At 35.0% G+C, this 13,001-nt stretch overlaps 2 protein-coding genes across 2 annotated transcripts; one reads left to right on the top strand and one right to left on the bottom strand.

Annotated features, from left to right (window-relative positions):
• Window positions 1-597: 597 nt before the first annotated feature.
• Window positions 598-3,133, bottom strand: LOC130740399 (CASP-like protein 5A2). Its single transcript, XM_057592997.1, has 3 exons — window positions 2,907-3,133; window positions 1,725-1,857; window positions 598-980 (listed from the first exon to the last, which is right to left on the bottom strand). The coding sequence occupies exons 1-3, from the start codon at window positions 3,131-3,133 to the stop codon at window positions 789-791; spliced, it is 552 nt and encodes a 183-aa protein (XP_057448980.1). The 3' UTR covers window positions 598-788.
• Window positions 3,119-3,563, top strand: LOC130740400 (uncharacterized). Its single transcript, XM_057592998.1, has 2 exons — window positions 3,119-3,200; window positions 3,475-3,563. Exons 1-2 carry the CDS (start codon window positions 3,119-3,121, stop codon window positions 3,561-3,563), a joined length of 171 nt encoding a protein of 56 aa, XP_057448981.1.
• The last annotated feature ends 9,438 nt before the right edge of the window (window positions 3,564-13,001 follow it).

Here is a 13,001-nt window from a genome sequence, read left to right as displayed (position 1 = left end):
CTATTCTTATGGCAAAATTTCCTTATACATATATCCACATTCATGTCCACCATAATAGTAAGTTATTAACAATACATATATACATCTTTTATTTCTCGCTATCTCTTTCTTTATGTCACATCACATCAAATATATTATTTTTCTATCTTCTCTTCATATATTTAGGTGTGTACACTAAAGAAGTGGTAAGCAAATCTTTATTGATATATCCATGTTAAACCTAACAGCCAAATGAAAAGAAATTGTCCCTTTTTCGTTTCTTATTTTCTCTCTTTTTAACTTTTGAAGTGAACCATTGTATCTATCTTTCTCTTTATAAATACTCGAAAAAGTAAGAATTAAAAATCCGTTCTGTTGTTAAAGAGAAGTAAACTGTCAACATCCCTCAACATAGCCCCAAGAGATCAATCAACATACTACCAACATTACGCAATTTCCTTACCAAAAATATTGCCATTCAATCAACTAGTTAGTTGATATTGAATCTTTTGTTTCACACCATGCATTTGAGTTGTGAGTTGTGACTACATTTCGTGCACGGATCAAGTCCTATTCACTCACTACACTACCAAAAATGACTTGCGTGTAAGCAGCATCACACTCCAAAATCCCAAATCACATTCTTTGGTTTGATGAAGGAGAAGTACATGCAAATGCAACCATTTGGTTAATTCAAACACATGATGTTCAAAAAACTTTCAAAGGTGAAAAACCAAAACAGTCAAAACACCATAAACAAACACTAAAAACTTTACAAGCTGTCTAATTTCGTGTGTCACAGTTTTTAATTAGCGGGATGCCAAAGACCAAAAGTTCAGGAGAAACGATGGCAATGTGGTGAACCAACAAATGAAAGCCATGCCTGTAGCCGTTTCAAACTGCACGCAGTGGTTCTTCGCGCAGCTTCCGAGATCGTTATCAATAAGGACTGTGATGCCTGCTGATGCACAGGCTGCTGCAAATACAAGGGTCGAAGTTACCTGCATGGTAGATGCAGGTCTTCTGAAATTAACACCTCAGCATTTTCAGATGTGAAAAAAATAACTACATGTCTACATTGTGAAGTTTAAGAGTTATAAAGTAGTTGATAATGAAAAGAAAATAGTGGAGTGAGATTTCTCTCCGGTTATTGTACATGTAGTTGTTTAATGATAGCATGTTTGAATCAAAATTATCACAGTTGATTTTGGGTAAAATTGATTTCGGTAAAATTGATTATAGTAAAAGAGAATTCAAAGTGAAGTGACCTATGTTTGGATACATTTGTGAGAAAAGTGTTTTTTGTATGGTAATGTAGTGAAATCTAGTTGTAAAATCACACAATTGATTATGTTCAATGTAGAAGCTACTCTCTCTAGCTTGCATAATCAATTTTCGGAATGAAATCAATTCTAAAAAATCACTCACGAACATCTATATTGTCATCCAAAATTGGTTTTACTCTATCAAAGTTGATTATACGGTTCTCCAACAGAAAACCAAACACACACGGAGTTTCAAAAAACATGTTCAAGTGATTGTTCAGTGAAATTGTATGCATAATGTGTATCAGGTTATTTATGTTCAAAGTTAACAAAAATCAAGTGGCATGAGTCCATGGCAATTTTAGAAACTTTGTTACACATGAAGCCAGTTAAAGTGAATGGAATCCAAAAAATTACCAAAGAGATAGTGACAGTTATTGTATGATTGCAAAATAGTAACAAAGTTACTGGAGATCGTACCCCATCACCGATTGTGAACAAACCGAGAACTCGATAGTTCTGCAGAGATCTTCTTACTAAAATGGCATATACATCAACAATGGCCAGTATAAAGCTCCACAATGCCTGCAAACCGGCAGCCGCAACAAGGTAACTGAAAAAAGATGAGACAAGGATTTATGTAATGTTGTAGTATCTCATAAACAAAAGGGGGAATTGGAAAAAGAATAGAGGCAAAATATATTACAGTAATGACGTGTTACTCGACAGTGTAGGTCTTAGGACTAAGCCATGATATACAGAGCCACCAGCCATGGTAGGATAAAAACCAGGTCTAATATCAGAACTACCCAACAACAAAACAAATGCTCATCTAAATATACATCCAAATAAAGTAATAGCATCCTGGCCATACAACCACACCCATATACCTTTGAGCATGGCATTGATCATTATCAAAATCTTTTCATTCCATTCTAAGACTTCACAATTACTCTTCCAAACATACCCAAACAATCCCAAACATATGGATGTTTCTATCCAGCTACGATAGCTATATTGTGTGTCCTCTCAGTAACTTAGGTAGATGTTAATAAAAATAAGACTTCTTAGGATATTGAGCATGATGCATTAGATAAACTAAACAAATCTGACAATCTTTACATGCTACAAAAGTTATATTTTGGCACCAAATAGTAATATGAATGGCATCATTTTGTTCTGAAATAATCCTCCAAATCATCCATTATTATAGTAACAAAACTGATGCACCAGAAGAATATAAACATGCAGCTCTATCAAACTCACATTAGATATGAAGAATGACTCAACAATTTAGTAAGTTCCAAGCATCAACACAATCAGACCGCTCAAGGCCAAATTTAAATTAAGAATCTTATACCAGCAGCACATGCAAATCTCAGGGATGCTGCCTATTATTCATCCAAATCCACATGCTAAACCCATGTGGCAGATGCTTTGATGTAAAATCATAGAAGTACCCTATAAACATAAAATCATTAAATAGGAGTCTCTTGATCCAAAATTACATAATCTGACAAAATCCTTCCTTACCCTTTGCACAGTTTTCTTAAAAACACAATCAAATTCACAGCTCACAAGGAAAACAATACTCAGATTAAAAAAATAGGGAAATTTACATTCATAATAGTAAGACTGAGACGCGAAAAAAAGATTGAATACCAGAAGGCAGTGACAGAAGGGAAATCATTAGTGGAGGCCATGATAGAAAGTGCAGCAGCAGCAAAAACAAACTGTGAGACACGCAAAGCTAGGCCACCAACTGTGCCTGGCATGCCTTGAATATCCTTCATCCTCACCCTCGGAACATTGGCGTTTTGGTCAGCACCACCAGCTTCCGTCGTTGGAACTGCATCAACAGGGTGAACCGAAGCATGGCTCACATTCATTGCTCCTCCCACACACACACTTCAATTCATAATCACCCCACAATCATTCAACTTTCTTCCTCACCAAATCTGATCACATCCACCATCAAACCTCATCAATCAACAGCCCGATTCATTGCATAAAACTTCACAGTGGAATAAATTGAAAGAAAACTCATGAAAATGCTATTTTTAGTGGGAGATAAGTGATAAGAATTGAATTTGTTGAACTCAAACAGGGACTACCCATTAATTTATTTCCTTAAAAGATAATAACTTTGACATCAAAACAAGAAAAATCGAACAGAATCAATTTCCTTGGTTCCTTGACGAATATAAAGTTGAATAAAGAAAGTGGTCATACCCAGAAGAAGAATTGCTGTGCCGTGAATGGAGAAGGAGTAGGATCTGTGGAAGGAAGGAGGAAGGAGAATGGAATAAGATCGAATGAAGAAAGGGAACGATTGACAAACGCTGTTGGGAAACTGCAGTTGTTGGATGCTGGAGTGGTCTTTGTTCAAGTTTGGTGAACCTGCTAGCCACTAAAATATCATTTTGGAAAAAGAATTTGGGTTTCGATTTTGTTTTTACATCCGAAATATAAATTGCACCGCCTTGAGTTATCCTAAGGAGACAATTGGGTTTTGATTTATTCATATGTCTTCTTTTCTTTTATCTCTTTCTTTTACATTTTATTTTCACTTATTTTTATATAGATACTAAAATAAAAAATATTAATTTTTCATCATCCCTATGGTATTCATTTGTCGTCATCTTCTTCAGCCTCCACCATCTTCTTCCATATGCAACCCTTATACTTAAAACCTGATAATTTTGTTTTCTTCTTCATCATGAGCGACCCTTAATCCATGGTTGTCTTTTTCCTCCTTCATCCTCAAATTATCAATCTAGTCTAATAAAAGACCTTAACACCAAATTTAGAAACCTTAAATTTGCCACCAAATTGTTAACCTAAGTTCTATTATCACCATTATCGTCCAATTCAAAACAATCATTAGATATACCCTTCCACCTCCTTTCTCCTTTTTCCTTTCATCGCAAAGATCACTCCCTCTTTCCCAACCTTCATCTCACACCATCACGAACTAGTTATTGTCGGTTTTGAGCTTATGAAGGAGAATAGAGAATGGGAACTCAAGCTTGGGGGACGTTACTTCTTTACCCGCATCATGCCTTGCTTGTTGGCTTTTGCGGCCATCAAAGAAAAGTACGTCGTGTTGGGGAATGGATTTCATGCGATATCGGTGTACACCGACAACCCCTACCTAAACTTGAAGCCTAAAATGACGTCGTCCAGGTCTTCTTATTTTATGCTCAACGTTCAAACCTATGGTGCTAACTTGTGGCATGCGTGATTTGATGGGGATAAGTTTGAATGTGCAGGCCTTAGTTGACTTCATGGTGAAATTGATGTCTCCATTGAACTTGAAAACCGAAAACAAATGGATCTTACTAGTGGACGAATCGTCAAACTTAAGGAAGCGACGCGAGCATTATTTCGAAGATGTCAAATGACATGATGATCGAGCGAGTTGGGCAGGACATCAAGCTATGAGACCCTCCCTATGGATGATGTCGACAACTGAATTCCAAAGTCGAAATTATGAATTCTCAAACAAATTAAGACACATTTTTCTCTCATGCTGCAAGCGCGTCTCTTGTGAGTTGGGCAGGGCCTTCGAACAATAGGCCTTTCACAACTCTATAAAGGGAGATCCAACCCCCCCCCCCCCCCCTTAAGGGGCCTACATAACTCCTACAAGGCAAGCTTAGTCGTGATAGGGCGAGTCAGGTCTCAATCAGGGGTCTTAGCCACAACAGTAGAGACTAAACTTAGTTTATCCATATATAAGGGCTTTTAGGCAGATGATTTATAAGGCCCAAGAGTCCAATTAGGCTTAGTATTACAGTCTTGAGCCTCCCCACTATAAAAGAAGGTCCCACACTTGTAAAAGCAGTTCAAAATGAATACATTATGGCAAGGTTATTTCGAGATCTCTACCTCCGCTAGAGTTTCTAACCTAATGAGGTATATTGTTCTCTCAATCAAGAATATCGATCAATCTCTAAAATTTAAAATGAAATCCATAAACAAACAAGGGGAACACGAGACCCTCATAGCAAGCTTAGTGTTGGTTTGATCTCTCATTCTCTTTCATTTAATTTAAGACACCTATTTGCATAAAAAAATTAAGACACCTTTTAAAAAAAAAGGTAATTGCAAGTTTAAGACACTTGATACGTATGATGAGTTGTTTTATTTTTTAAGACGCTTGATATATAGAATTAGCTGTTTTTGTTCATTTCATATTTTTTAAAAAGAGAGCAACCGTAAACTTATTCAAACTTTAATGAATAATAAAGTGTTAAAAAAAATTACCTCGTGTTTCTTAGCTGTTATCCCTGCATTATTCCTCTTGTTCCCGTTGAAAATATTTTTTTACATAGCTTATATATATCGAATAGTTCTAATTATATCTTTTTTAATATAAAATCCATTTCTATTTAATATTCAGAAAAATGATTCGTGAACACTATTATTATTTGAACCATTAAAGTATAGAAAAGAGAAGAGTGTGCTATTTTTACTATTTTCAAAACTAAAAAATAATAACTCTGATGGGTGTTACCTCCTCATGTTTTATCTTTTTTTTGTTGACTTTTTTCTCTATATTATTCTTAGAGCATGAACAACGATAGAATATAAATTTTTGGATTGTTCTGTGATAAGCAACTTTGGTGGCAACTCACACACCATTGAAGAGCAACTTTTAATTATCAGATATAAATATAAGTATATAACAAGAGTTTGCTTATTGCAGCAACTTCCAAAGAGTTGCGGGACTCAATTTTGTTTTATGTGATGAATAAAATGTTTAAATGAAGATCAATAATAAAATATAAAACATAGGTAGATTGTGGGATCTATTTGATAGATGTTTTAGATCTATTGGGTTGAAGTTAAAAGTTTGTAGAGTTGTTTAAAGTGGTTTAAACGATATGTTATTACTTGTAATCGTAAAAAATAATATAAAATTTAAATTAGCAACTCTCTTGAGTTATATTGATGCTCGTGCTTTAAGTAGGTGATGTCATATTTTATTTTTTTTGAATTTTTAGTAATTTTGAAATTCAATTTCTACCTCATAATTAATTATGACACTCATACTAATAATGAAATTTGAAATTATTTTCCTTAATCATGATACAAATTGTTAAAACCAATAATAATTGATTTAAATCTTTACTATTATAGAGAATTATCACAATTTCACCCAAAATTTGCGCATTTTAAATTTAAATCATTAACTTTAATATCAATTAAATGAAAAAAAAAATTAAAAGTCAAAGTTATATCATAATCAATTTCACACATATGAAGTCTAATTTTAATTTTAATGGATTTCTTTTTATCAAAAGCCAACAAAACAATAATGCTTTATTAGCTTTGAATTACTTTCAACAAAAAAAACTTTGAATTAAATGTCAAAAATATTAAAAAAGGTTATTTAGGAGGTCCTGCTTCATGACAAATTTTTTTTACATTAGATCATCGACAAATATTTTAATCAATGTCACACGTATGAAGTCTAATTTGAATTTTAATGGTAAGGAATTAAAACAATAATGCCTTAATGACTTTGATATTAAATATAAAAAAAATATATTTAAGAGATGTTGCTTCACTGACAATTTTTCTTATAGTAGACTACCGACAAACATTTTAGCCAATGTTACACATAAGGAGTCTAATTTGAATTTCAATGGTTATTTTTTAGATCAAAACACATCAAAACAATAATGCCTTAATGGCTTTGAAGTTAAATATAAAAAATTAAAATAAGTCAAATGTTAACTTTCTATCAACGTTTAACGTGCGAAGTGTGATTTGGTTCAGTTTATTATTTTAAAAAATGTATTGGAGAAGATATATTAAGTTGGTAATTTTCCATTAAAATTTAAGTCTTTATTTAGACACACATAAGAAGTCAAACTTTGAAATTACAAATATCCATTTAACTAGGGTAATCATCCAACAAGTTTTCTTTTACGTGTTTATTTTCTCTATGGTTCTTTGAAACTTGATTCTCCACAAAAAACACTAATGACTTCTTTGTGTGAAATTATTAAAAGCATCACTCATGGGAAGGATGTGAAACCAATAGTTAGAATCATTCGACTTTGGTCTATTCCAGGTTTTAAGGATCATTTAAAATTTCAAAGAAAAACAATTCTCATTATTATCATGGTTTTCAATGACGAGAAATAAGAGTTCAGGGCAATCTCTTTCTCATGTTAGCATATACCTTCAAAGACCAATAATTACTCAAGACTAATTTGTATGTGGCGCTTTCAAAAGTTACAAGCAAACAATGGTCGAAAATTCTGCAATTGATGCTGAAAGAAATACATGTTTAACAACAACGAATGTAGTCTACAAATATACTTTTACTATGATTTGATTTAATTAGATTTTGATGTTTTTATAGTGTACATGTGTTCAATTCATCTTTATATTATAAATTTGTGTCTTTCATATTACAGTCATGCATAGCATGAGTTCAATACTAGTAAATATAATTTATGATAAAAGAAAAAAATAAAGAGAAAACACTACACCACAAAAAGGAATAAGTAGTGGGCTAAAGGTAGCAGTTTTGAAGTAACTGCTACGTTAACACATTTTTTTTTAAATTAGCAAAAAAGGGGCTAAGGTAGTGGTTAAAAGACAACCGCAACCTTTAAGCAGGCAATAGGTAGCGGGCTAAGTAATAAATTAAGGAAAGTGGGCTTTGGCATCGGGTAAAAAAAACCTGCTACCATAAAAGATGCAACCTTAAAGTAATTTTGAAAAAAAAAATACTGGTTTATCCACATCGTGCGCGCCCCTAGTTTTCCACACATAGATCGTGCGCAGTTTTCACTCTCGTTCTTCTTCTGCGTTGCTGCGTCTTCTTCCCACACTTCATCTCCGCCCTACGCCATCTCACTGCTGTCAATCGTCACCTTGTTGCTGCCGTTGTTGCAAGCGTATTTTTGTCTCTGCCGTGCTCCGCTTTGTGTCGTCGTTTGTATATTGCTGTTGCCGGCGTCGCTGTACGGTCTGTTACTGCTGCTATCTTCTACGCACTCTACCTCTCTCTCTCTCTCTCTCTCTCTCTCTCTCTCTCTCTCTCCTAGGAAGAAAACACCACCGGTGAAGGTGGTTGCACTCGTTAACGGCGGCAAAGACAGTTGCTATGCCATGATGAAATCAATCCACTATGGCCACCAGGTTTGTTTGTTCTTTCCCTTTTCTCATTTCTCTGTATCAAATTTGATTATCGTTTTCAACTTCAAATTTTTGCTAATTGGTGTTGTGATTGATAGATTGTTGCATTGGCCAATTTGATGCCGCTTGATGATTTTGTGGATGAGCTCGATAGCTACATGTACCAAACTCTATACCCCCATTTTCCTTTTCCTCTTTCTTCATCTGCCCTAGTTCTTTCCAATTTCCATTTTGTTCTTGCTGGGTCAAATTTGAAAAAAAATGCATTTTTAACATGAATCAGGTAAAAAAGTATTTTTTAGATAAATGATAACATTAGAATGGTGGCAGGCCTAGTAATACAACAGGGTTTATGAATAAGGTCAGAAAGTTTAATCATTTGATGGTAACATCATCTTGACATTATTTATGTCTATAAGAGCTAGTGCAATTATACTCATTGACGGTTTTAGGCTTTTATTAGCTTTTTCAGAGAATGGTAGAGACACTGTTATCTCTACTTAAAATTTGTGTGGCTTCCACTTTTTTGTTGCTGAAGTTTGATTATAAGATATTTTTTGTGGTAATTCTCCTAATTCTTACTTTTTCCACTGTTTGATTTAATACATAGTTGCTTCTACCTTCTCAGTGCCGTTATGTAATTTGTGGGCATGTTAGATAATCAAATAGATAGAAAATTGAAGGGTGCAATTTGTTTTCTCTGGTTTAGTTTATGAATATGTGATGGGGTCTGTTTTGTGCAAGCTGGGATACAAATTGGCTTATCTAATTGAAATGTTGTTGTTACTAGATAGATCCCTGAAGAAAATGTAAAATAAAAATTCAATACTCTGAATAGATTGTAATTCAGATCAGATGTAATTTCCAACTGTGATAAGGCATAGAAGATCACCACTGGTAACTATTGTTGTGTAAGAATGAGCAGTGATAGATTTAAGGTATGTGAATATTCACATGTTAGATGCATGTAGTAACGCTTGAAAGGTTTATTAACTCACTAAAAACATAAATCCATGCTAGGGATTTCTAAATTTGTGAATAAACATAAATGAGTGCCACTTTGAATCAAGTAGAAGCAAAACTTGATCATTTCATCAGCTTCACTGAAATACACAGGCTATGCACAATAAAATATCAAGGAAAACTTACTAGTACTTTATGGCAATGTGGTGGCTATCTTTTTCTGCTGCTGATTACGTTATCTAGGCCCTGTTAGTGTAGTTTTGATTGAATGAATTCCCTAGTGGGCTAAGGCCAGTGTATAGCTTGGTAGTTTAGTGTTGGTTTTGATGTTTGATAGTATTTCCTGAGATGGGTAAGTTAGTACCATCCTTGCTTTCTTTCTTTTTTTTCTACTCTTAGTTATTTGGTTTGAAGTACACCTAGTACTTCCTTATTATATATATTTTTGCTTATCAAAACAACTTTTTGCTTGGGAAATGAACAATTGCATATAACAGATGCATATCCAATTCAAGTTCAAGAAACAAGTCCTTCACATCATCTTCTAGTGCATAAGTGGAGTACCAAAAAGCTTGAGCTTTATCGGTTAACCACTTCCATGATCTAACTTTCACCAGCTCAATCACCTCTTCTAGATCAAAAATAGCTTTCTCAACTTCAAATTTTCTGTTTTCAAAAGAAAAAAGATTCAAAAGGCTCTTAACTTTTGGTTTCATGCTTGTTTGTGCTGGATAGTATTTTACTTGGTCATTATATAGAGAAATGAGAGGGGAACACAGAGAAACAGTATAACAGAGAATTGAGAGAGAAAGGAATCTAATTGGTTAATCTGATTCTGAATATTAGACTAATTACCCTCAGTTATATTTCAGTTTATAAAGATGTTGGTTTAGCTTTTGTAATTTTGTTCGAAGGAGTTAATGTTGTTAGTTAGTATGGCAGTTGTTAGCACAGACAGTTAGCTCTAGTTCCTGTATTTATAAGAAGTGTTCCGTTCACTTTTTTCTCAATGTGAGTGCTAAAGTGCGTTAACACTTGCGTACGAGTATCCAAACATACATAAGACTACACTTGAGTTATGAATTTTCTCAAGTGGGTTTTTGTTGCTTCCCACCTTATGTCATATAGTCTTGGTTAATAATCTTAGTTTCTTTGAATCAGTTATTCAGTGTTTTAGCTCATATGAAAGAAGTGATCATGATCATCAGTTCATTCCAAGGTTGTTTCTTAACTGTAGTGGGGTCTTATTTCCAATTAATAGCTTTATTTAAAAACATACCTCATAAAGTAAAAACTTATTATTTAGGTTTCATGGTATAAGATTTTAAAACTGCAGATACAATGCATAACCCATAAAAGAAAACTTGGTTAAACAAAAGATCCATAGTTTTCAAATTTCCCCTTTGTAACCTGCAGATCCAAAATAATCCTTTCTATTGCTGAATGTTGGGCCTTAATTGTTTTCAAGTATGTAAACACTACATTCTCTCAGGAAAATTTTCTGCTGCTACTGTGTGTGTGGGGGGTGCTGTGTAGGATGTTTTTTTTTTTCCTTTTCTGTTGGTTGTGTTACTGCCTCTGCTAGTGTTTTTTCCTGCTGCTGTTTTGGCTACTGTAATGTCTTTCCCTTTGTTGGTGTTTCTCTCCCTCTAGGATGTTGGAATTGTTGTTGTCCTGTCCTATTTGTTGTTGGTTTTGTTTGCCTTTCCTGCTGCCCAACTTTGTTTTTGTTTCCTCTGTTGTTATTTCATTGTGAGGACCTGAATTTAATTGTATCGGTTGATTTTAGAGGTTCATGGCTTAGCGGTGTTTATGTCATAACTCTCTTTGCTCATGCTTTGATAATGTTGGAATTGTACTATCAAATGTTGACTTGTTTGGATTCTTGTTTTATTGATGCAGGTTTATGGAGATATTGAAGTCTTTTGGATTTTGATGAGTAAGCTATTGGAGAATTTAGTTGTCATCTTTTTGTATCGTACTTACTCTTTCATTATTATTTGTGTAGGAGTACGCTTAATATGTATGTTTATTTTAGCCTATTTTGTTTGACAACCTTAAAAGATGAACTTTGTCATGTTTTAATTGTTTTTCCTTCTATCAAATAGTATTATGTGATAATCAAGATACTTGTGAACTATGTAATTTTTCGTTTGACAAATATTTAGCATGTTTATTTAGCAAGCAATGTCAGAAGCCTACATTTCCTATTGGTCATTTAAAAAAAAAATTAAAGCAGCGGTTTGGAACTGCTGCCTTTGTTGTTAAATATTTAAGCAAAGGCAGCGGTTACAACCGCTACTATTTCTATCCAAAGGCAGCGGTTACAACTGCTACGGAGTCATTTGTGCAGTATTGGTAGCGGTTCCTCAAAAATCAACCGCTGCATTTAGTGTTTAAAGGTAGCGGTTAAGAACCACTACTGTTGCACTTGCTCAAAGGCTACCCCTTGCTTTTCTGCGGTTAGAACCACTACCTTTGCTATATTTTAACCGCTACCTTATCTATTTTTTGTACTAGTGAAAGTATTATGAGGGTATTAATATGTATCCGATATTAGGTTGGTTCGAATGGGCATTCGTGAACTTGATACTCAAACTAGACTTAGGGCCGGCTCAATTTCTACCTCCATAAAAAATAAATTTTACTAAGTAAAAAAAGGACTCATATTTTTGTAAATAAGGCCTCAAAGAAAAAGAAAAAGTCCCCATATTTTTGTAAGTAAGACATGTTAAATAAAAAAAATAGATTAAAAGTCATCATTATAAAATTCGCTTTAGGCCTCATCTAGTGTTGGGCCGGCCTTGACTGGACTTGGTAGGATTACGTACTAATCCATTTGATTAGACCCATTTAGCAACCAATGCACACTTTTACTACGTTGGTGAAATACATATTTTAGATAAAAATGACGTGAAAATTTTAACAAACCTTGAGGGCTCGTTTGGTATGTTGTATTAGGCATGATTGTATAAGCTTATACAATACATTATGTGTTTATTCATTGTTTGGTGCTAACATCAACCCACCCTTGTACATCAAAATGACGTATAATTTAATCCACCATGTAGGTGATAGATAAGGCCTGATAAGATTTGACGTATAAGCCGCCATCACCACCACCCTCCACTGCTTCCACCATTCACCCTCCACCACCACTACCGGGACCGCCACCATCCTCTATGTCGCTGCCACCACCCTACGACCACCACATCCACTGCTTTCCACCACCACCATAACCACCCTCCACCACCACTACCATCGCTGAAGCCACCATCGACACCGGCACCACCACAACCACCGTCCTCCTCCACCGCCGACACCACCATCGCCATCACCGCCGATACCACCACTATCCATCCTCAACCACCACCGCCACCACCACCACCACCAACACCTTATTGCCACCACAACCACCGTCCTCCTCCACTACCATCACCACAACCACCTTACCGCTGCCGTCACCACCACCACCGACACCCTATAGCCACCACAACCACCATTTTCCTCCACCACCACCACCACCCTACTGACACCAACACCTTACTGCCACCACAACCACTGTCCTCCTCCATTACCATCACCACCGCCATCCTACCGTTGTCGCCACCACCACACCGTCAACACCACCAC

The sequence above is a fragment of the Lotus japonicus genome, chromosome 2 (assembly GCF_012489685.1).
Source record: "Lotus japonicus ecotype B-129 chromosome 2, LjGifu_v1.2".
Lineage (NCBI taxonomy): Eukaryota > Viridiplantae > Streptophyta > Magnoliopsida > Fabales > Fabaceae > Lotus > Lotus japonicus.
Note: the sequence above shows the minus strand (reverse complement) of the source record. Positions and strands in the feature narration are given on the sequence as shown.